Source organism: Cyprinodon tularosa, unplaced genomic scaffold (assembly GCF_016077235.1).
Source record: "Cyprinodon tularosa strain WSP-4 unplaced genomic scaffold, ASM1607723v1 ctg354, whole genome shotgun sequence".
NCBI lineage: Eukaryota > Metazoa > Chordata > Actinopteri > Cyprinodontiformes > Cyprinodontidae > Cyprinodon > Cyprinodon tularosa.
The window spans coordinates 371202-395777 of record NW_024039068.1 but is presented as its reverse complement, the minus strand read 5'-3'; the positions used below and the strand labels follow the sequence as shown (position 1 = coordinate 395777).

General features: G+C 40.2%; 1 protein-coding gene across 7 annotated transcripts in view; it reads left to right on the top strand.

Moving 5' to 3' along the window:
* LOC119790060 (DNA-binding protein SATB1) overlaps nucleotides 1-24576 on the top strand; it is an 80188-nt gene that overhangs the window by 41466 nt on the left and 14146 nt on the right. For 4 of the 7 annotated variants that reach the window (XM_038295382.1, XM_038295378.1, XM_038295380.1 and 1 more), the window contains 5 exons: nucleotides 801-878; nucleotides 5272-5765; nucleotides 7682-7894; nucleotides 11677-11799; nucleotides 13043-13198. In XM_038295382.1, the coding sequence (XP_038151310.1) occupies nucleotides 801-878; nucleotides 5272-5765; nucleotides 7682-7894; nucleotides 11677-11799; nucleotides 13043-13198 (1064 nt within the window). The remainder of the gene's footprint in view (nucleotides 1-800; nucleotides 879-5271; nucleotides 5766-7681; nucleotides 7895-11676; nucleotides 11800-13042; nucleotides 13199-24576) is intronic. The other 3 variants (XM_038295384.1, XM_038295383.1, XM_038295381.1) reach the window with 2 other exon arrangements.

The following is a 24576-nucleotide window of genomic DNA, read 5'->3' as shown; positions in this document are numbered from 1 at the left end:
CTCATTTTTAGCATCTACTGTACATTGTTTTTAATGTTTTGTATAATTCTTAGGTTTTCTTTGAGTAAAAACCAATAATGACTCCAACTGTCCACCGCCTCATCCCGAATATAATTAGATTTCTTATCTACCTCTGTACCGATGAATTACCCAATCTAAAAAAATAACCTTTGACAGGAAATGGGGGTCATATAATGCCAGTAGAGCCAAAGCTGGAGATAGTTATCAGATTTATATGTCTGTAGTTTTATTAAGCAAAAACAGCTTTGTGCTGTGAAACCTATAGGGCACCAGGCAATAGTGAGGTATTACTTTTAGCAATCTGTTGAACTTAATCTTTATTTTTTTTTCTGCCAGGATGCCATTCCTCATAGTGATGACAGATGAGATTCCTTATCAAAAAAATGTTCACATCCTGCATGCAAACGGTGTGCCGCCATCACATTTTGTCTGATGCTTTCGATGTGACAGCGTACGCAGGCTACAATATTTACTTCAGAGTCGCTCTTCTTGTGTATTCTCTTGCTTCACTCCTACACATTTTCTGTCTCACTTGTTTTCTGTCTGGTTTTATGTTCCTCATAAGAGGAGCTGCTGCAGCTGCCAGTCTGGCCTTTTTGTAGCGATGCTGATGTTTTTATTCCTGCATAGCTGGAAGTGGGAGAGACAATCTGTGGAAAGCCTTAACCCCTGTGTTTCTCTCCTCACACCTCTACATTGTGGTGTGTGTGTGTTTGTGTGTCTGTGTGTGTGTGTGTGTGTGTGTGTGCATGTGCGTGCCCTGCCATTCGCCCGTGCAGGCATGCGCCAACCCTCCCAGCTGGAGGGCTACCTGGGGACCTGTGTCCTCCGTGAGAGTCCGCGTGCCAATGCACTAGGTATGTTACAGCTTGGGCACACACAAACGCACACACACACACACACACACACACACACACACACACACACACAAACACACACACACACACACACACACACACACACACACACACACAAATTAATTTCCTGCAGCTTTAGTTTAACCCAACCAAAATACCTGCAAATATAACTTTTATTTTCCTGAAGTAAACCGTAAATCTTGATTTCAAACCCTAATAGAAGATGCACTCACCCACTCACCATTGAAGAAGCCACATTTTATTCCTAAATACATAAACCTAACATCTTCATAGCTACCTTCTCACTTCCCTAACTAGAATTAGAATCTTTTTTTTTGGTTCTTAAACCAATTCAAGCCAATTTAAGTCATGAGGGAAATAATCAATGGTTTTCAACAGTTATTAACAAAAGTGAGACGCTTGGGGTGGGATCCTTTTTACTCAGACACTCCTAATTAAAATCCAGTGGAACCAAATGCTTTCAGCTATACACCTCTGTAAAATCATTTCTGACAAATCGATTTCCTCTGTGACATTATCAGTGGTTTGATTTAAAACATTAGTGAAAGACAGCATCATGACGGCACAACAGAAAGGTCAAGAATGAGTTGGGGAGAATTTTAAGAGATTGAAGTTTTAAAACAATACTGAGATCTGACTGAGCTAAAGGTAAGTTGAAAGGTGGAGACAAAGGATTTCAGTCACTACACGTTAAAACAATGATTTGTTCTCTCCCCGTTCACCATTAGCTTGTGTTGGTCAATTGTATAAAATTCAAGTGAAATACGTTTAGATTTGCTTGAATTTCAGACAGTTAAAAGATATTAAGATGTGATGGATATGAATACCTTAGAGACTTAATCTATATCACATTTATTTTATTATACACTTAATAAAACAATATATTCATTCATAGATGCTAACGGATAAGCGCCAAAAGTTGGATGGATGGCAATCATACAGTGTATGACTACTTTAATCTGACATAACAGTAAAAATCTGTTTTAAATCTTACTCTCTTCCCAAAACTATTTTAATTATGTAACTTTAAAACTGAATTCCCTCTCTGATTGGTGTGTTAGGAATCTACAACTAAGGTCACACCTTTACATGTTTTTTTTAACCCCCGAGGCTGAATCATAGTTTTTGTCCAGCCTCATAAATATTAGATTGCAACTTGTTGGTTAAGTTATTTGTTTTGCTGTTGTCAACAAAGGCTGATAACAGCAGCTGTCTCTGCATTTTATTCGTTCAAACTACAGACACATGTTCTCTCAAACATAAGTTTTATGGTACTGTCTAAACAACTGATTTAAAGGGAACTTATTGGTTTGTTACGGCAGTTCTTACTGCAGTTCGTATTGATTTGACAGCTCTAATGTAGAGAATCATCGGAAAGTTTTACCTTTAAGAATACCCAGAGCTCCAATTTGATTTTAATCCTTGTGAAAGGTTGGATCTTAAAGGTGTCATGTAGATTTGCTACAGCAAAGGAAAAGGTCTATATTATCTCCTGTTCATACTGGATTTTTTAAATATATTATTAGAAAGTTACTGTTTTTAAACTTTTGCAGAAAGCCCTTAAGCAGAAGAGAGAAAAAGCCCCCAAAATGACTCATAAAAAGTACTCAAGTAGTGAGATTTGTTGGTCAAACCCTGAACATTAAGCCCATTTTCCACTTAAATATGTATCTAAGTTCTGTGTAATGGTGATAACTCATACATAGTACTGTCATATATCAAATACATCCATCTGGAATATGAAGCTGTGATAAGAAACTAACCACATCGGTACACAAACTCGCTGATAACATCTCAAGACGTGCAGACAAACTCAAAACTTTAGTACCCACATATGTTAACCAAACCTCAGATAAAAAACCCCACACACATGTCTGGTGTCCACCACAGGCCCATGGTGGGCCCTAACCTCTGGATCCATAATGCACTGATATCTGGTCTGTGTGGCAACAAACAGAGGAGAAGGTGCTGGAGGGAGGCCGTATAAGTGAACAGCCTCTCCTCTGATTTTCCTTCACAAAACATTCAGAGATTAATTGGAGACTGAAGTCAACCTTAGTACTCCCCTTATCCCAAATTGAACATCCTGATCATGGTTTTAAGTTCCTGCTTGTTGGATAAAGTTCCAGATTACGGGTTAAAGTCACTGATCACAGGTTCTCGTGTTAGATCTAGCATATGAAAGCCAACAGAAGAGTGAAAGTTGGGTCAATCCTCTTTTCATTCGCTCTATCAAACACACACACATACATTTTCTCCCTCAGCCCACATCCCATTCCCATTGTGTGTTTAATCCGGGGCTCTTTTGTGGCAGGATTCCACACGAGGACTCCTGCTTCTGTGGCAGCCGGGTTTTTTTCTCCCAGGGCCTGCCATGCTCTTCTGTCACCCCTTCTCTTTTCAATTTGCATGGAAATGCCTTCATGTGCCTCAGTGTTTGTGTGTTGTGAACATGCCCCCCAGCAGTCTGCATGTGCAAGCATATGCACGTACACACACACATTCACTTAAGAGTGAATAGGCAAGTCATACCATCAGAGCCAAGGAATGAAGAGGATTATAAGAAGAGACGTAATTATTACCAAGATTTTTTTTTTTTGGTTGTTTTGTTTTTGTTTTATCCCCTTCACCCCTCCACTCCTCATCATTTGTTAAAAAAAAAAAAAAATGCTCAATAGACCTGTCTTGGTTTTCTGAATCCTGACAGTTAAGAAACAGGCCCCCTGTAGACATGATTATCAAGAATATTTTTTGGAAAAAATCCATGCAGATAATCTTCCATCTGCTGGAAAAAAAAAAAAAACAGCTTTATGAAAATAAAACCCCTAAATTGTTTAACATGCATCCCATACGATGGATGGATCTCCGTGGGATGTGGAGGCCGCAGCTCACTTCCGTAATGTTAACATCACCATGCGGATGAATCCTTGAATGCTGCCCCCGCACTCGTTTGTCACAAAAGATGGGGAGGGGGAAAAATCCTCTGCGACCTGAAAACTATTCCAGCTGTTTATGCACTTCTCTGTGGGTAGCACTTTAAATGTTAAATCATTGTTTTCATCCTCTAAGCGCTTCATTTAAAGAAGTCTTAAAATATTCCCCAGCAGCCATTATGGACTTACCGATTCCCGAAAGAAGAGACACCACAAAAATCTCCCAAATTGGCTTCAAATAACAATGAAAACATTTGATTTTAGTTCAGTTCTAGGAGATGTTGAAAACCTTAAAACAAGGCTGTTTCTGCATCAGCTGTTGTGTTTTCTGTGTTTTTCACATTTATATTTACACCATCCTTGTCTAAAATTGTCACATTTGCCAGCGTGTGTTCCTTATTTTAGGATTAGGCATAAATCCACACATGCACATAAATCCCAGTCAAACACACACATGCAGTACTGTCTGTGTGCTATCTTTTTTTTTTACCATGAGGCCAAACACATTCTGAACTTAATGCTGAAGGCATGAGACACACAGGTCAAACACAATGAGGCTCTTTTATCAGCATTTACATCTTTTTTCCTTTTAAACCAGATAACCAGCTGTGGCGGATCCACTCGTGGATGAAGGGCCATTTGAAGGGGGGAAAAAAAGAAATATAGCTCACTGACTTACAGTATCTTTTTGTTGGTACTTTGGTTTTTAACATTTTCTTTCAGAGCTCCTAATTGTATTGCCCTCCCATAAAGAACGAAAAAATAAAATAAAAAAAGAACGTTAACTTTCAGGCAAGCACTGACCCGAGGCAGTAATTGACCCGATGCAGACCAGCTCTTTTCTCTGGATTAGAGACTGTGGTTATGGTTAGAGATGATTTGGATTTTACAGGCTGATACAGATTTCCGTTTTCTATTAAAGGTCACATCTGCTGATTTTCAATTTCGGGGTCAGCTGATTGAAAAACAAAAAACAAATTCATTTCGAAGTTCTCCTTTTGCAATGATTTTATGTAACGATAACAGACACACGTATTTCTTTTTAGCATTTATTAAATGCATTAAAGCCAAGATCTCTTGTAGTTTTTGGTCCATAGCTTCATTGAACAAAAGCACTGACTTTGATTAAACTTTTTTTATTTTTTATTAAAGGTTAAAGGCTTAAAAAGAGCAATAGAGAGGATGTTTGCTGATGCGTTTACAAATGTAAGAAAATGGGATTTCTTTTGGATTGATGCATTTATTGGACAGACAGACCATGAAGGTCTTTTGTACTTAACTGATTCTTATTTTCTCCGTTGCTCAATAATAGGCAGAACTAACTACACCTCATCTTTTTCCAAATATTCCAACAGTTTCTAGTGTTGTTTTTTGACCATCAATTTTCAGCTACTTATTATTGAGGAGTTTTCTTTGTTCTTTCTCTTTTTTTTCTCCAGCGGAGATGGACAGCCTGTCCGACCTCTCCCCTCCCGGCTCCAACCACAATCACAACCACCTAAGTTTCTCCCAGCAGCAGCCCATTCCTGGCAGCACCGCAGAGCAGACGCCATCATCACCAGTCCCGCCAATGCAGCACGCTCCTCCACATGGCGGCCAAACAGGTGGCCGGCAGCCGCAGCTTCCCAGCCTACACCACCCTGGGTTGGTGTCGACGCCAATCAGTCCGCAGCTGGTCAACCAGCAACTCGTGATGGCGCAGATCCTCAACCAGCAGTATGCAGTGAACCGGCTGCTGGCGCAGCAGTCGCTGTCGCAGCAGTACCTCAATCACCCACCCGTAAACCGCAGCTCCCACAGCAAGCCCCTGGAGCCTCAGGTGGGGTCCAACACGGAGGTTTCCTCTGAGATTTACCAGTGGGTGAGGGACGAACTGAAGCGGGCTGGCATCTCGCAGGCTGTCTTTGCCCGGGTGGCCTTCAACAGAACCCAGGTGAGGACAGACAGCAGAACTTCCTCAATAATGAACTAGATGTCGATCCTGTTAAAATACCAAAAACGTAATTTGATCATTAATTTACATCATGTTAGACCTCTTCTACCACTGATATTCACTGGTTAAATACCATCTTCATATTGCCTGGGGAAAGAGAATGTTCCCGATGAACTATCAAACCCATCTATGATACATTTCCACACTTACATCTAGCTGTAAAGTAGTCTCTTATCAGGTAAAACGTTTAAAAAAATGTTTGCTGCCTTGAGCCAGAGCCTCATGCATGACTAATTGATAACATCTCCACTGTCCTTGAGGATAAACTGTTTCCTACATGTAAATAAAGAGCTTTCAATAGTTCCATGGAACATTCTAGGTGTTTTACTTTATTTATATTTGAGTGGTTATCACCAACCTCATCTTTGGTTTGCACTCAGACCAAATTAAACTAAAATCAGGGTTCGATGCTTCACTTGGTGCTTTGCTGTTTTCACTTCCTTTTTAATTTGCGATTAATTGTGGTTAAAAAAGCAGAACAGAAACATCAAAATGTGCATCTTTCATTTCATTCTATCCTATTATCAAAAAGACAGCCATCCATCCATCCATCCATCCATCCATCCATCCATCCATCCATCCATCCATCCATCCATCCATCCATCCATCCATCCATCCATCCATCCATCCATCCATCCATCCATCCATCCATCCATCCATCCATCCATCCATCCATCCATCCATCCATCCCAAGTTAAATGCTTGCATGTTTTTCAACAGTTTCTTTTCGTTTCATTGACTAATAATGATTTAAAAAACCCTACAAACACAGAGGTGGAACTGGTGATAAACCAGAAAATTTATTTTTTTTGGTCAATAAAATGATTTTAGTCTCTTGATATCAGTGATTTATTTCAGTGTAAATTTAGAGAGCTATCATGCCTTGGCTTGTGCGTCTAAACCATTCCTTCAATATTTATTTGCTTTGAAGGTAAAGATGATTTATCTGATTTATCTGAATGTTCAGGACTGCTTTAGAAAATGTTTGTGAGTCACATTGCAGATTAAGACAGTGGAGTTTTTGTCCAGTTCAGGAAATCTCCTCCAACAGAGTCTTATCTGTTTCTGGTTTGAGGAATTGGGCAGAGTGTGCCTGAAGAGGATTATTTAGTAGGTTTGAGACTTTCCAATAAATGCAGAGAAGATGGAAAGTGAGGCTCGAAACCAAGTGTTGAAAAGTTTTCTTTTATTTATTAGGAGGAAACTGATTGACCAGTTTGTATCAATGCCTTAGAACCAAAAGCATCCAAACTGAGAGATGTTAAAAAGATGAAGAGCTTCTCTTTTGAGTTTATTATTTTTTAGCCGTCAGAAATCTCTGGTTAATCTAAGAGTATTTAAATGCTCAAAAGAGAGAGGGAAAAAAAAGCACAAGTATGTTTCCCCATCACCTTGTTTTATTATCAAATCACACCTATTGATGGTGGGAGAAGCGCAGCTACAGTTTGCACAGTGTGTGGCCAAGAGCTGATGAAAAGGCCCAATCACACATCACCGATAATGGAGTCATCGCTGTCTCATAATGATGGAATTGAGCACTATTGAAAAGTAAACAGAGGATACACTGATTGCCCGCTGAACAAGGCGAATAGCTGAGCTCTTATCAAAGGCAACCTGGGGGAAAAAAAAGAAAAACATGCAAAATTACGAGCATTATGCACACGAGTTTCAGTGAAGTGTTTTTGTCGTGCGTAAATGGACAGACGGAGCTGAAAGGGAATTGAGCTTTTCTTTGATATGAATAAAGAATGGTGTCTGCCGAAACGGCTACAGCGGCTTTTCTTCAACAAAAGCACTTACAAGTGATATCACTGTCACACTTTTTTTAATCCTTCATGTTTTTTTTTTTTTTACAGGGATTATTGTCTGAGATCCTACGGAAGGAAGAAGACCCCAAGACGGCGTCCCAGTCGCTGCTGGTCAACCTGCGTGCCATGCAGAACTTCCTTCAGCTTCCAGAGGCGGAGCGCGACCGCATCTATCAGGAAGAAAGGGAGCGGAGCCTAACAGCGGCATCTGCCATGGGCTCCACCCCCCTCATCAGCACGCCGACCAGTCGACCCGTACAGGTACTCAGCTCCATTGGCTGGTGCTCTGCTGGCTTTCCCAGTGCGAGTTAGGGCTTCTCAAATGATCAAATTTGGGTTTTTACCTTTAAATTAAGCCAGAAAAAGAGAAAAATTAAGGCGACATTTTGACCTGAATCGTGGCAACGGCAGTAAACCTCTATAAAAGCTTCTTTGGTCAAATCGAAGCCAGGGATTAAATATTAAAATGCAAAATATCTTTCGTAAATTATTGTCATTCATAAGTAGTTTTATACCCGTAGCAACAGGTTCAGTTAGTTATTAACACTAACCTTGAGTTTTACAGAAATTTTAACTAAATTCTAGATTCAATTACCTTTTTTTTCTTAAAAGTAAAGTGTACAGTAACAGATAGTTAATTCTAGTGATGGTTTACATCGCAAACAGTGTCTAAGCCAAGCTTAGGCTAAAAATGCTCCATAGAAATGCTCACAATTCACCGTGTTTTTCAGATAGTACACATTATCCATTAGTCACAAGTTAGCTCCCATCAGTAGCATAGATCAACGTTGCTTTAAAACAGACCATAGTTTTGTTGTATAAATATATAAGCCTAAAATGCAGCTGGTGAATAACTTAGATCCACCTTAAATGTAGGCAGCTGTAAAATCTCTGCATTCAGCTTTGTAATACAAAGCAAACCTCTCATCAGAGGATGTTTGAAAATTAACCACTTCCTCTGAAGTGTGTTGGAAAAGCTCTGAAATATTTTAGGTAACTTATTACTGAATAAATGAGGACAGTTTAGGAATTACTGGTTCAAAATCTATAATGATCACGCCTTGCTGGTGCACAGCATCCAAACACAATTTGGCTAAACTACCACTGTTGAACCCCCGCCCCCATTCCTACCCCTAAACCCCAGGACCAAACTATTAAAACATTTAAGCTGCCTGTTTTGACATATTATTATCGTTTAGTTAAGGCGTCCTTCAGCAGTCAGTGATGAGGAAAGGTATGCAGAGTCACGGCGCACTGGTGCTCTATTCGTCTTTCCTGGATTATCAGAATCCAAATCCAGACATGTTGGTCAAGCTGTTAGATGAGGTGGTTGCTCATTAGGTTACACATTTTATGCTGCAAACACTGACTCTTCTGGTGCTAATTAGCTCATCAACATTTTCTTCCATGTATGCATCCAAGCTTCACTTAATGATATATAGTTTTTACAGCTAGTTTAATACAGCTGCTATGTATAAGTTTGCCTTTGCTCTGGAGACATGTTTACTAAACTTTTAGGTGATTCACTTTCCTTTACCTTCTTTCTTTATGCAAATGAGCTTTGCATCCTTACCGACCTTCCCACTCATCGTTCACAAATGATGGAGGAATAAAACTCAGTGGTAATTTTGACCTTTTAGCGTGCATTAAACAGCACTTGCTAAAAAAAAATTGGTTCCTTCGGTGATGACAAGCTCCATGAAAGATCAAACATAGTTTAGTCGGTGGCTCTTTCCAAATCCCTGCATACAACAGAACAACTCTACCCTTTCTTAGAGTCAGTGTCCTTTATAAGAGACGTATGTGGCAACTTTCTACCACTTAAGTCCATTTGATGTGCGGTCAGCTGCATCAGGGAGGTGACGGGGGGGCAGACAAAGGCGTCCTCTGTCCTGTCTGTAAAGAATATTTGGCTTTTATTCAGGTGAAAGGGGGGAAAGTAAGAAAGACAAAGGCCCTTCCATCTCCAAAATCAAGCCCCCTCTTCTTTTAAGTGCTCTGCATGGCAGTAAAAAGAGTAGGACTTTGGAGCAAAAGCACTCAAGCATTTCACATTAATACGGTGAGCAGCTGAGCGAATTCAGGACAGTGATTCAGAGCCTAATAATTAATCTTTGCACAGTAATTTATTAAGGTTAAAAATTTTGGAAAAAAACCCTCCAAACTATGCTGGTTAGAATTGTCATTGTTGCACCTGTAACCAAGGTTGAGATTTGAAACGGTAACTGTTTGGTGTGTCTCTAATCACATCTGATGCAGGAAATCATTTGCTTAGAGATCTAATCTAACAAAGCCTTTTCTGCTCATATGAAACCAATTTCTGAAAAACAGAAGTAGAACTGGAGTGTTAATAGTGAAGACAAAGTCCATTTAAAACAAGTTATTCCAACGTTTTTGGACCGGCTAACCAGGAGAAACTGAAAAAATAAGATTATTCATAACTTTCAAAAGCCGAATTTTCTTAATCTTTGAGAGGGAAGTGGAAATATTCATATATATTTAACTTAAAACCTAAAAAAGAGACTGCTTTATTTAATCAGGCAACTATTGCGGCCGAGTCAAGGTACAACTTGGAGGTGTGTGCTCTACACTCCAGCTGGAAACCCCAACAAATGAGTAACCCAAGGTATTGGTGGTTTAATTTAGATCAGTTATTAAATGATCTCTTTAGTAATACTGTTAAAAAGCCCCCTTGCCACTGGCTTGGCCTGGTCAGTTTATAACCTGAGGATAAAGGTAGCGTAGCAACTCCAGTTTCAAACTCTAAAGCGCAAAACGTTTTTGTGCACATAACAGTCAGCTTAGTAGAAAAAAAAAGATCAGATGTGCAAAAAAAAATCATAATACAAGAACTAATGTAGTTAAAAGTTTTCAGTGTTGCATCAACCAGCTAATCAATGGAGACACAACCACTCAATGGAGACACTACAGTGACACATTTAACTGCTGTAAATATGCAGTGTTAACAGTCAAGACAAAGAATATAAAAAGTTCAAGGCATCTGCTTTTTGATTCTTATTCACACAGCTCTCACAATACTGTTGACACATCAGCCCAATCGCTCCAGGGGTTGTATACTTCCCCCATGTGACTACAGCTCGCAGACATTTATCTTATAGAGCCGCTCCTGTACAAGGCAGTTCTCACGCACGACCACAGGCGCAGGTTTGCTCGCTTGGTGCGCCCTGGCCATCTGCCAGGCTCAGCGGTGGAGCAATGCAGTGTAAATTCAAGCACATAAATCAGCCAAGGTGGCAATTGAGCCAGAGACAGAGGAGGCTTTTTATTGGCCTCATAAAAACAGATGCAGAGGTATGTTTCTCTCATGTGTGCTGAATGCTCAGCACGGCTCCCCCCAAAGCCAGTCGCTGCACGTCCCAGCCTCGACAATTTGTTTGACACGGTATCGCCCCACTCAGACTGACGGGCTACGGCGTCAAGCTGTCATGAAAGAAGATAAAAGAGGCAGGGATACCCAGACATTTCATCTAAACCACAAATTTCAGGATTCTGGGATCGGCGTTAACACATCAGCCTCGCATTAGGCGGCTAGACAAATACTTGAATATATATATATGTTTTTTGATCTCAGGCTCTTATTTGGTAGGAGTTGTTCGCTGTTGGTGTTATTATAATTTATTTGAATGCCATTCACTTGCACTCATACCCAGCCCTGTGCATGTCTCCTTTCAAAAGCCTCATATGGAATGATTCATATGCTAATGATTCTTGGGTAATGCTTTTATTAGGATGCTTGTTACCTTGTCAAAAGATTTTTGTCAAGATGCAACAAGCCGCTGATTAAAAATGATTTGATTTCACTTGACTTGCATTTGCTTTTTAATCACCAGCTCCACATAAGAATACTAACATTTCATACAACACATCGGAGTGGTTTTAAGCTAAGCAACAATCCAGCTCTTGTGTGGGTGTAATCTACACCCCTGTGTGTGTGTGCGTGTCTGTATCAGTGCAGACAGATTCCTTTTTATCGTTCCAAGTGTGAGCCTGAACAAACATGGCTGTTTCTTTTTCCTTTTCAGCCCCGACGGGAAGACTGCAACAGCGTGAGGCCAGAGGACTGGAATCCCCGAATCCCTGTGGGCATTTCACCTGTGAGCACACAGCGTCACCCACTCACCCCTCCAACTGCAACACTGCAAAATGTGAACACACGATTACACCCACGGCCACTGCATGTTCACTACACCTTTAGACAGCAGAAATTATCAGTAAATGAGGTCTCTCACTGAAAGAGTAAAGTATCAAGAAGGTGCCGCGCAGTTTGGATGTAATTTGGTACAAGTGCAGAGCAGTGATGGGTAATATGCCCCCTAGACACATCTGAAAACATTACCAGCATCTGTCAGAGTTTGATACGGGGTCACATTGAAGAAAGCTCAGTTGTGACAATGCTGTTGATTCTAACATAACCCCACATGCTGAGTGAGTGCAGGATCCGACCACTTGGCCTCATGCGTATCCATAAAGCGACCCCCATCAAACTCCATCATGTGCTGGTAAAGCTAATATGTCTGCGAGGCATCCTGTACTCCTGCTGGCCTTCACTCACTTGACACCTCCCTGTAAATCATATGAACCATATGTGTCTGAACAAAGTAATTCTATCCTTTGACTGTCTTTTATATTTTGTCATGCTAAAAATACACATTTTTAAGTCGGATTTTATACAAGTAAACTTAATTTGTTTAGCACTTTTCACAGACTTTTCAAAAACACATGATACAAATAAACAAAGAAAAAACAATTAAAATTAAAGTAAAAATTAAATGAATAAGATGATTAGCTGTTTTGAACAGCTTGTGTAAACAATCATGTTTTCAGCTGCTTTATAAAAGTGTCCACAGAGTCCAGGGAGCATAGAGATGAAGGAAGCTCGTTGCCACTGCTTTAAAAGACCCGTTTCCTCGACTTCAAAAACTGGTTCCAGGAACCAGAAGCAGATTTTCACTTGAAGACCTCAGGCTACGAGGAGAATCAGACCAGGAATGCAGTCAGGCCTAAAAGTAGGGACTAGGATTTTAAAATGTATCCTGGAAGCGAGATGAAGGAGAGGAGTGATTTTGATAGACTAACACTGAGATATAACAGCGAAGCAGTAGGAGAATGATTGAAGAGTGGCAGATTGAAAGCTGTTAATGAGAGAAAACCATGAAACTAAAGATTTCAGGTTGCCATAAACTGTATCAGGAAAAAAATGGCAAATATGCAGAAGATAATATGACAAAAAACGACTTTTTCAAAATCATGTTTGAATAGGAAAGGACCTTCTGGATACTTTACTGTTTCTGGTAGTTTAGTTAAGTAGAGTTTATAGAAAATAAAATACATTTTCATTTCAAAATGCTCAGACTTCTTTAGCAGTTTTCTCACCTTTTCTCTTTTTAGGTGAAACCATCGCCTCTGCCGAGCGAGTGGAACGGAAAGACCGAGAACTGCATCTTGAACATCACCTCCACCATCTATGATGAGATCCAGCAGGAGATGAAGCGGGCCAAGGTGTCCCAGGCCCTGTTCGCCAAGGTGGCTGCGTCTAAGAGCCAGGTACCTGAACACACCACAACCAAACGCCCAACAAATAAGATCAAACAAAATGGAGAATTTTTTGTTGTTATCTGGTTTAGTTTACCTTTAAAGCAACTTTAAGTAGCCTGAAAAAGATAGATCCTTTATTAATTTAACCCCTTATAGAGATTCCCTAATCTTTGATCACCCTCATGATAATAATCGAGATGCAAACTTTTAGGTAAAAGGAGAGAATTGTGTTTGACTCCAGAAACATGGCAGCAGTGAGTTATCGTCATCATGTCTTCTTTATTGTGGGTTTGGAGTTCAGTTGACGCTGTTTCAACACCAAACAAACCTGTTTATATTAGCTCGGCGCAGTAAGATGATGATGAGGGGCCCCTGTCAGCTCTCACAAAGCTCGAACAATACGAGCCTGTGTGTGCTGGAAACAGAGAAACAGACGAGGAGAAAACACACCAGCAGTTTAACTCTTTATTAAAAGCAATTAAAGCTGCGGCACCCAGGACTTAGCGTTAATGTGTGTGTTGCAGGCAGAGCTGGAGAGATTTCCACAATTGTGCCTGATGAGGAGGACGGGTGGGGAAATAGATCACCAAGGGCGGAATAATCTCGAAATATCTGCAAAGGCTTTATGTTTTTTTTCTTGCTGATTAGGATGATTATAGCCCCAGATAGCTTTGTTTTACCAAATTGCAGTTTGATGCACAAACCACTGTTTTTGTTAAAGAGTTCAAAGACTCCTTCGTAGGATGGAGAAAGAGAAAAGGCAGTCGCAGTATTAACTCGCTCCTGTCTCACCTCTTCCCAAATTGACGGCTTGTCTGGGAACCGATTTCCACCGTGCCCTCCCCGCCTCCCCTCCCGTCTCTACGTCTTGCCCCTCTGCCTCCGCCGTTCCCTCCGATTTCTGCCTCTTTTTCACTTTCCATTCATGGCAGGCGGGTGTGAATGTGAATTGAGCTGCAGATAAGAAGTGTGCTAATTATGCCTCTGAAAAGGGGCCTGTGAGAGCACTTATCTCTGGCTCCATCTCGTAATGGGCGCTTCCCGGGCAGCTGGTCTCCCCCCTTACCTCAGCAGCCGCCACAGCTCCCAGCAACCTTCAGACCAGTCGCTGCTCCAAACGCAAACCTGCTCCCTAAAAAATGTTGGAAGCTAACAGAAAAATGTGTCTCCTTGTCACTTTTTGAAGAGCGTTAAGGTGGTGGCTTCTATTTTAATCTTTCCAAATTTATGTAGATTTATTGCGTGTAAAGAAATTTTGTTCAATTGAGTTATTTACATATCATTTTAAGAAACTTCAGACATGTTCCAGTCATATCCTGTTATGTTAAAGATGCACCGATCAGGCTTTTCCTGCTAATCCAGACTTCAGATTATTTTTTAAAGTCAGATATGGAACCATTAAACCAGTAAAAAAGTTTTCAATGTTGTAGATTCTTATATAATCTAGCAGTACTGAAATTGTATAAAAAGGAAATCCCCACTAACCAGGAGCTGTTAAAATGAATATTATCTTAGGAAATGATAACATTTGTTGGTTTCAGCTCCATTTTTTTATAAAACATTTTTTCTTTTGATAAATCAGCATGAAAAAAGCAAAAAAAAAGTTCCTTTGCAGTTTTAAAAGAAACTGTTTGTTCATATATTTTCCAAGTTCAGCTAGAAATGGCGATAAGAAAATAGTAGGCGCTACCTAATCTGTAATAAAAAACAAAAAAAAACAATCTGCTCAGTGTTGTATAAATTGGATCACCTGTTTCAAAAAAAAAAAAATAAATTAACGGATCATTTATTTCAAATTAGCACATAATGTGAAACTTCAGATAAATGGTCAAAAAACGTAATTTTATAAAGCAAAAATACGCAAAGAACTAGATAAAAAAAAAAATGACCAGCTTGTTGATAGATCAAAGATTTCTTAGGTTCTAACCTCGGGCTGCAACAATAAATCAGATCAGTGATCGCTTGATTTAGCCAAACGTTACAAAAAAACAGAATTTGCACTGATGAGGAAAAAAACGTTTCTTTAAATATATTCTTAACATAATTACTAGAACGTTTTAGCTTTACAAGGCTTAAATTCTGTAAAAAATCTATCAAGTTGCCTTTGTTATCTGTTTATTAATCTATAAGAAATAAAATTAGTCAACAGATTGATTACCAAATGGCAGCTCTACCTATGTGGCACATTCAGGTCTTTATCCAAGGAATCAAATATTTTTTATTTAATAGAATTTACAACAAAAACAAAGTTTTTCGAATCTTGTGGATTTTTGTCAAATGTTGCTGATTTTTCTTGTATAAAAGTCGTACATTTTGAAACTAAGCTGATCTAAGTTGTCCGGGGAAATAGGCCTTTATCATGCTAACCAAAATAAAGCCAGCTTCAGTGATGTTTAATGATTTGTTGCCCACATTGATCTTAACCCTGCTAGATGTTCTAAAACAGTAATAAAAATAGATTCATTTGCCGAATTTTAAATTTTCGCCTTTTTCTTTTCTAAAATATAATTGTGATCGTGATGGTGATTTATTGTTTAACCTTGAATCTCCTCTTGAGATACGTGATTTGTTTTTGTTAGGGGGTCAATGTCTCAACGAATTGCTAAAATATTCCAACATAAATACAAAACCACAGTCGAAGCCAATTAGAAACGACATGTATTTTGTTTTTTCTGAGAAAAGCTGTTTTTATAGATTTAATCTCTTCATGGTTTTCTGAAATTTAACTGCTCTGATTTCCGTGAATGCTGCTGAGTTAATACTGCCTGAAAATAAAATGTTTCGTTATACAAAAGAGGAAGAACAGAATCTACCTTCTATTCATTCATTCAAAAAAAAAAATTCTCAAGAACTCATTTCTGGGAAGGCAAAACAAGTAAGTAATTAGCACCGACTCTGTGTCTGTTTAACCCTGCTGCATGCTGCTGCCAACTCATCTCTCCTTGCTCACTTGAAAAGAGGTGTTAGTGGTGAAATCATAGCTCCTTCTGATTGGAGGATTTTTCCTCACATGAGATATCAACATCGCCATCTTTACTGCGTTTCGGTTTGTAGCTAAGGTCAAGAGATGTTTGCAGCCGTGCGAGGCAAAATATAACCCTACAGAAACCCAGAATGAAAGGATCGTGCCAGCAGTGAGCGTCGGGGACGTGGTTGGCGATGAGGATGGAGGATGGGCTCGACTGGCAGGGTGCCCATATGGGGTCCAGGGAAATAATCGTTGGGGGAGGGTGACGGAGAGGCCTCATCACCAAAGCTGGCACTGTCCCGTCAGCTCAGGCTCAGCTTGGGGGTGGGGTGTTTCAGAACACCAAATCAGCTGACCAGTGCGTCAGTCCCGTGTGCGCTCAGTGGGTGTTTGTTAGCAGCCTTATGTTTAGGAGAAGCATTTGATTTAATCAGAGAAGAGTAGCTGATAGAACCCTGAAGGAAACTCGGTCCTTATTTCATCTCGTGTTTCCTAAGATGGAGGAGTAGTAAACATTTACCTGATTGGTGCCTGCTCTGCTCTGTATAGATCTGTGTTTGTGCTTCCTCTGTAGTAGATATAGGTTTCTGTTTAGGCATATTGAATGTGTGTACTCTGTGTGTTTGGGAGGTATCTGGAACACAGCCATCCTGTTCTCTCTTAGGGCTCGTAACCACAGCAGGCCTCTGCCAGACCCTAACAGCCCCCCTTCTCCACCTCCTCTCACATATTCAGTGTTGCATTTCAATCACTCTTTTACTGCCACATTTTCAGAGATGCAACTATAGAGCTGTGAATCTAACCTGAACCATGTCACTTTATCTGATTAAAGGTTGCAACTCACTTCCAGTCAATCTGAAAAAGAAGCAGAGACGTTTTCGATTGAAATCAGATACTTTTTTTTTTTTTTGGCGAGTGAACGCTTCATGATTAGTGCGTTTCTGTTTAGCTTCAGGACTCGTCCAAATTGCAGAAAATAACTGGTTCTGATCCAGTTATGACACAGCCATTAGAAACCACAGCAGCCCGGTTTGATCAAAGCTATAGAGGTGCTAGATATGATATGAACAGCACTGATTTGATAGCAACGTTGTTGAAAGGGGAGCGGTGAGTCTGGCAGCTAATATTTAGCGTAGCATTGGGATGCTAGCTGCATGGTGGTGTGGAGCAGATTGGGCTTTGGCTTGACTTTAGTGTCTAAACATTCTCGACAGTTCCTGAGAGGAATTATGCAGTGGGTGGAATCAGAGACCCCGCTGTCGCAAAACAAGCGCCCTGGGAGCCCGGCGCACCGCGGGGCTCAATGCCCTTCGACTCCTCAATGACCAGAAGAGCACAGATCGCCGTCAACGCCACCAACGCCCTCCCTTCCAATCATCATCCTCTCTCCATCTCTCTCACACTCACTCACTCTCCCCTGGAAGAGGCTACGCTAATTAGCCAGGCTCTAATGAGACAGAATGGCACTGATCTGGTCCGCCGCTGCGCCACCGGAGGAGGGGGGGGGGCGGGGGGCCGAGCAGGGGGGCTGATGCAGTAGGAGGGAGAGGAGAGAAGAGCTCTAGGAGGGGAGGGAGGTTGGTGTATGCCATCTGTCACCCTGCACCCGCCTGTCACGGCGGTCCCTGGAGTCGTGGACGACGGAGGAAGGTTTGGGTGATGGTGGTGGGGGGGGATGAGTGAGTGCCATGTTGATCTTGAGATGCGGAGGTTGGGTGGGTGGTAAGAGGGGGGTGCAGGTGGTCACTCTGATAGGAGGAAGGGAGCTGGACCGATAAAATGTCAGAAGTTGGGAAAAAGAATCTGCTCCGTTCTCGTCATCTTTTTGAATCTTTTTCCGCAAAACCATTTTCCTCTTTTCATTTTTTTTTTTTTGCCACAACACTTCCACCCACTGCATGCATGGATGCACACATGCACACATTGCTTGTATCACTTCGTTGCATCCAGTGGCGGCTTAACAAGCGAGGCAGATGGCTGACCTTTCTCAGTGTCTGTCTGTAGACTGTGGCTGCTCAGATGTTAGTCTGTTACTGAGAAGACACTTTAAATCCGTACATTTCATCTCCAGCTGTAAAATGTATGGAACTGCATCATTATGTATCAAAACAAACAATAATGTGTAAATCCTTTAAATATCTTTAATTCATTTAAGGGAGAAGTTTGTATCTTAAAGAGTTTTATGTAGAAATAAGTTTAATGAAGATAAGAGAAATTAAAACAATTTATGAAACTAAAGTCTAAACCTCAGTGATTTATAGCAAGAATCATGTGTACTTAATGATTATATTGGTGACATTTTGATGAAATACAAAATGATAAAGACTTTTCCAGCTTTGTCTGGGACACTCAACCTTTTGACATGATGTAGGTGATGCAGTTTTAAATCAGCTCAGGTTTATTTTTGAAGGAATTGGCAGCTGCTAGAAGCATTAGTAGGAATGCTATCACTATCTCCAAGGCAAGGCAAATTTATTTGTATAGCACAATTCAGTACAAAGACAATGCAAAGTGCCTTACATGATTAAAATACAGGAAGATAAAACAGAATCAAAGCAAGTAGGAAAAAAATAAATGAAATAAAATAAAAAATGCAGAAACAAAAAAGAATATTAAAAACAGTTGGAATAAAGAAAATATGTTTTAGTTGAACTGTTTAATTAGAACAGTCGAAAGCAATCCTAAACAAATGTGTTTTTAGTCTTTATTTAAAGGAACTCAGACTTTCCGCACTTTTACAGTTTTCTGGAAGTTTGTTCCAGATAAGTGGAGCATAGGAACAAATGCTGCTTCTCCATGTTTAGTTCTGGTTCTAGGTATGCAGAGCAGGCTGGAGTCAGAAGACCTGAGTGGTCTGGAGGGTTGATACACTGATAGCAAGTCTGTGATGTATTTAGGTGCTAAGCCATTCAGAGATTTATAAACTAACAGAAGTATTTAAAGTCTATTCTCTGAGATACAGGGAGCCAGTGTAAGGACATTAGAACTGGGGTGATGTGCTCTACTTTCTTAGTCTTAGTGAGGACACGGGCAGCAGCATTCTGGATCAGCTGCATCTGTCTGATCCCTCCAGTCTGTTAGTTCAATGAAAGTTGGTTCGCATACATTTTATAATGTTTGGACAATTGGTGGCCCCTCCAAATATCTCTGGAAAATTGCATTGCACTTTTCACTTATTGCACAAACTTCTTCAACAACTTTTGAAGAGGGGACTTTTCTGCAATTGGCTTTAGGACTGTATTATATCTAAATAAAACATAACATTGATAGTAAAAGTCAGAATGATTATATGTTTTGTAGTAAATTAAGAAATGTTAGTCTAAAATTAATGTCGGCCTATTTTTTTCTTCTTTTTTTCTACAACTACAAACCCAAAATATACAGAGAGATGGTGCAAATATACTTTATGACATCCATGCAGATTTTTTGCAGTATAAATGCTTGACACAGTAATAATGGTGATAAAGTTGCGATATTATGCAACCCAAGCCCTGTGCAGAGGAAAAACCAGAACAATGCAACCTTGGAGATTCAACATGCATGTAGCACCAACATGCAATGTGATGTTTTATTTACAGGAGGCAATATTAAGTATGCATTTAAGGCATTAATATTTTTGTCAAACTGTAGAGACTCTTCCCGCTCTTCATACACACATCAGATCTAATGACAGATGCAATGAGGCTACAACATATTAGTGTAAAGCCCATATAATGCTTCATACATTCGGTCTTAGTTAATCCTTGCTGGAAGTTTGCTGTGTCAAACAATAATGACTGAACTCTCTAACTGACTGTAAAGATGGCTGTAATATTGCGGCCTGTGTGGCTTCCTCTCTGTTGGTGGCTCCTCCACACATCGCACGTCTCTCAAATTAGGCAGATCAAAGCGAGAGCACCGAAGCCCCTGGGGGTCGAAAAAGGCCCGTGACTTTTTATTAATTGATTTATTTATTTATCTCCCGTGCCTGCTTGGTTATTAGGTTGCCATGGGAAACAGGCAAGGCCAGATCGCCTCTATTATTAAAGACACAAATTTCTTGATCTGGAGACCCAGCTGTCTGAATAATTAATTTAGCCCATGAGTTATCTCACAAACGGTGAGTCCCCCCCCCCACCCCCTCACTGCTCCACATGAAATGAGTCTTTCTTTTATTGTTTAATGGACAGAGGAATTCCCAGCAGCCTTTATCTGACTGTTTAGTACAGGGTCTCAGTGAGCATGCTCAGAGCACTTTGTGTCTTTCTCTCCATCTCTCTCACTTACGCCTTACATGCCACCTCTCACCCCATCTGTCTCCCGACCGCACGGCTCCCTCACTTTTCCTCGCCTACCTCCTACCCTGCAGTCTAAACCGTGAATCTGCCCCGTCTGTCGGGACTCTGCCGTCATCACCTTAAATTCATCATTTTTCAGTAAATCTCAAATTTATAGCAGTTTTAGTTCACAACTAATGTCCAGAGTCGTCTCTGGTATAACCGTCCTGACCACGGCTTGTTTTTCATAGCTTTTTTTTTTTGCCAAACTTGGTCCCATTCCATTGACAGGTGTGGCGTGTTTTTCGTTTTGTCTTCCCAGCAAATGTTAGCTATCTAACCCACTCCCACTGTCTCTACTTCTTCTCCTGACAGACCACACAGGGCTTGTTCTGAGGCCCATTCTCACTAATCTGATCAGGCAGGCAAATACGCCGGGAAAAGTGCTTTAATGATCCCCCTAATTACCTCAAGTCAATACCAACTGTATTATTAGACTCGGGAAAAATATTCCATTAGGGTGCCCCCCGTGGGAGTCCCCCCTGTGCGCGCCGATGTCACGCGCCGCGCGCCCCCTACGCTTGTAATTAATTTTATTTACACACGCAGGAATGCACAAGGTCGCACCTGCAGCCCGGAGCCGCCCGACTCGGCCCGCCTAATCAGATCTGTCATAATTACCATTCTGCATGCTTCTGACACACGCCGGGAAATATTTCAATTTAACTACAGCCACCAGCTCCGGCAGATGCAGTCTGAGAGGGAGAGAGAGTGTGTGTAGGGGTGTGTGTGTGTGTGTGTCAGAGTGCTGGGGAATCGCATGGGGAGATATTAGAATCTATCCAAGTCCTCATCCTGCTTATGTGCACTTGGTTACACTCACATTATTTTTCCTCCTGATGTCTCATGATCTCCACGTCAATCTTTCTACACTGTATGGTACTCATCAATACTGTAATCAGGCTGATATTGTACGGCATTAGGATTTTATTTGATAGCCCCCCACCCTGATATGATCTACTAAAATCTAGCTGAAGGGTTTTTTAGTTTGTCTTTTCCTAGCTTTACATTTAGGAAGATTGATATTTCTGCCACTCTTGCTCGAATAAAATAGTAATTTCAAGTCTTGTCATCCTGCAAATCAATATAAACACCTAAAGCATTCTATGTTGACTTTGGATGTGGGATTAGTTGGTTTTCCTGCTGGAACTTGCAGCTGCCCTCCTTACTTAAGGTGTTAGCAGGGGGCTAACGGGTTCCCTTTCAGAACTGCATCTCCATCTTTTTTCACACCTACTCTGACCAGCTTCCCCGTCCCTGCGAATGAAAATAATCTCCACAGCATGATGCTGCCACCACTGTGTTTTAATATGTGCATGACATGAGGAAGATCTGTAGAGTCTATCTCCTGACAATCATTTCATTCAGTGGTTTTCTTTAAATTTAGCTTTCTTATCTGTCTATGAAGGATTTTTTATGTTATCACTGATTCTCCCACCTGAGCTGTTGATCTCTGCAGCTCCTCAGCAAACAGTATTGGCCCCTGAGCTAATTCTCTAACTAACTCTCATTGTCTTTCCATGTTTGAGGTGATGGTTTAAACCTTGATGAAATAAGGCTCCATAATAGGGTCATAGATAGATATCCTCTCCACATCTTTATTCCTGACCCATCTGTTGTGTTCCTAACTTTATTTATATAAATGTGGTTGTTTGCTGCTGTTCTCCAAAAACCTCTAAGGTCTTTACAGAACACCTGCATTCAAACCGAGATTATATGCACACAGGTGGACTGTATTCACTAATAATGTAGGATATTAATGTAATTTTTAGTAAAAAAAGGATGGATAAATCAATATGCATGCAGTAACTATAAGCCCTGTATGTTTTTTGCATTGGCCACATACAACCCACCAAAAGGGTCATTAGTTTGTGGTTATAATTGGGCAGAAATGTATGGGATTTAAAATCTTTTGCCAAGCTTCTAAAGTTACGGTAAAACGATTTTATAGAGCTTAAACCGAGACAAAAAAAGAACTTATATTCTAAACTCAAAGATAAATTACCTTAAAGATGTAATTTCTAGAACAGGGAAGCTTATTTTAACTCTGTTTTAGGGTGAATATTTAGTTTGATTAGTATCAGAGGCAAACTTGTAGACCAATTAAATAACTTATTCAACTGACAGAGACAATTTGCAAGTTCTCTGATATTTCAATCTCTAATTCAATAAGATCAGTCATGATTTATCAGCTTAATTATCCTTTGATATTAGCAATTAAACCCCAGCTTTGAATTAAATCTCAATCAAGCTCTTATAATTGATAGAATCAGACTCTACGTAGGTGCTCTACGTGATTGTGCGTGTGTGTTTGGAATGGGAGCTGCAGTTTCTGTTTGTCTGCTGTTCATTCTCGCCTTGTTTGTTATCTCGTGCGTGCGCGTTCAGCCTCCATCTGCCTCATCAGAATTGAATAGAAAAGATGATAAACAAGAGGTTAATTTGCGGTGGGTGAGCCGTGTTTGAACACTCAAACACAGGCAGTGCTCGTACCCAAATATCAGCCTACCACCAGGCTAAACTGGATTATGGTGCAATTTCAACAATATTAGTATCTGAAACAAAGAGGCACATGCACTAAAGCTCCATTGGTGACTCATTTTTTCAGCCATCTTGTGCGCATGATCTATATGCAGTGCTGCATTGAGCAAAAAGAAAAAACACTGATATTTTTATATAGGATAATAATAAAGGTGAAATCTGCCAATAATCTTCTCTCTCTTATCAGAACTTTGAAACCATCTTTCAGAGAATATATATTTTATCTGCTAGCGACTAGCATTGAGCTTTACATTAGTCCTGCAAACACAAATACATTCTGGGGAAGTCCAAAGTTGTAGTATTGTTACAGCATGATGTGCAGCTGTGAAGGAAGAAATAAATAAATAAATCTGTTAGCAAACCACACAGATGTTTAATGCGCTCTATTTTGGATGAAATGGTCATTCGCCTGTGGTTATTCTCGCTTTGCTCCATCTGCCTCTATTCGCCTGCTCGAAAATTCCCCAAACGCCAAACTGATTCGGCAGCCATGACGTAAACGGCCACACAGAGCCCCGTCCGCATTGTTTCTGGGCGCTGCCTCTCACACCGAGGGGGCCCGGTTTCCTGCACGGTCATGTCTTGCTGTCCTCCTCACAATGTGTGTGGTGTTAGCTGTCAATCTGTTAACGCTGAAAAGTCGCCTCATTGTATCCTCAGAGGTCACGACCTCTTTCAGAAAACGTTCACTGTTTGGCTAAGACCTCACCGTGTCACTGCTCCAACACAGATTTAGTGTTTGGCATAAAAGTATAATGCTACAGAGTTCACAGACCTGTTTATGTTATTGAATGATTGGAAATGTTTCTAAAGGGCAAATTTGGAATGATTTAGATTCTTTAAAACCAGCTACCCTGGAGGTAAAAAAACATCACTTAACAAGATTTAGTTTTTATCGCCATCTTCTCAAGTTTGCTTCTTTATATAACTGAGCTGAAATCAGATGGTTATGAGAAAATATGCAGAGGACAATAGATCACCATGTGCAAAACATAAAATCTGTCATTGAGCTTCTGCAGCAACCTTTAGGCAAGACTATATTGCCCTGAAGTAAACCTCTTCAAAAAACAATCTGCTAAAGCTTTAAGCACCTTTTTTTCTGAATTAGCAGGTTAAAAGGCCCGGATAGAAAGGCCAGTATTAAGAACTCTGTGACCAGTTCTGCAGGAACAAAGTTCATTCATAATCGCTGTTAGTTGTTAGGAAAATATTTTTCATCTATGAATATTGTTATTATGATTGTTAGCATCTAAGTTGTATACATTTGGTATATTTTTTTATTTATTACTCTATTTATCTTGTTACTATAAAAGTTACGAGTTTTGCTATTTTTTTTTACAGATTCGTTTTAGCTTATTACATAGAACTAGGGCTAAAATACTTAATCAGATTAATTGTGTTTAATCGATTACTAAAATAATAGTCAACTAATTAAATTAATCATTAACTGGAGTGTAGAGAATCTAAAACATGCTTTTAGCTGACAGAGTAACCCACTTAAAGCAGCAAATATACCAATGTTTGTTTTTCAAAATGTTCTTTCCAGAACTCCTCAAGTGGAA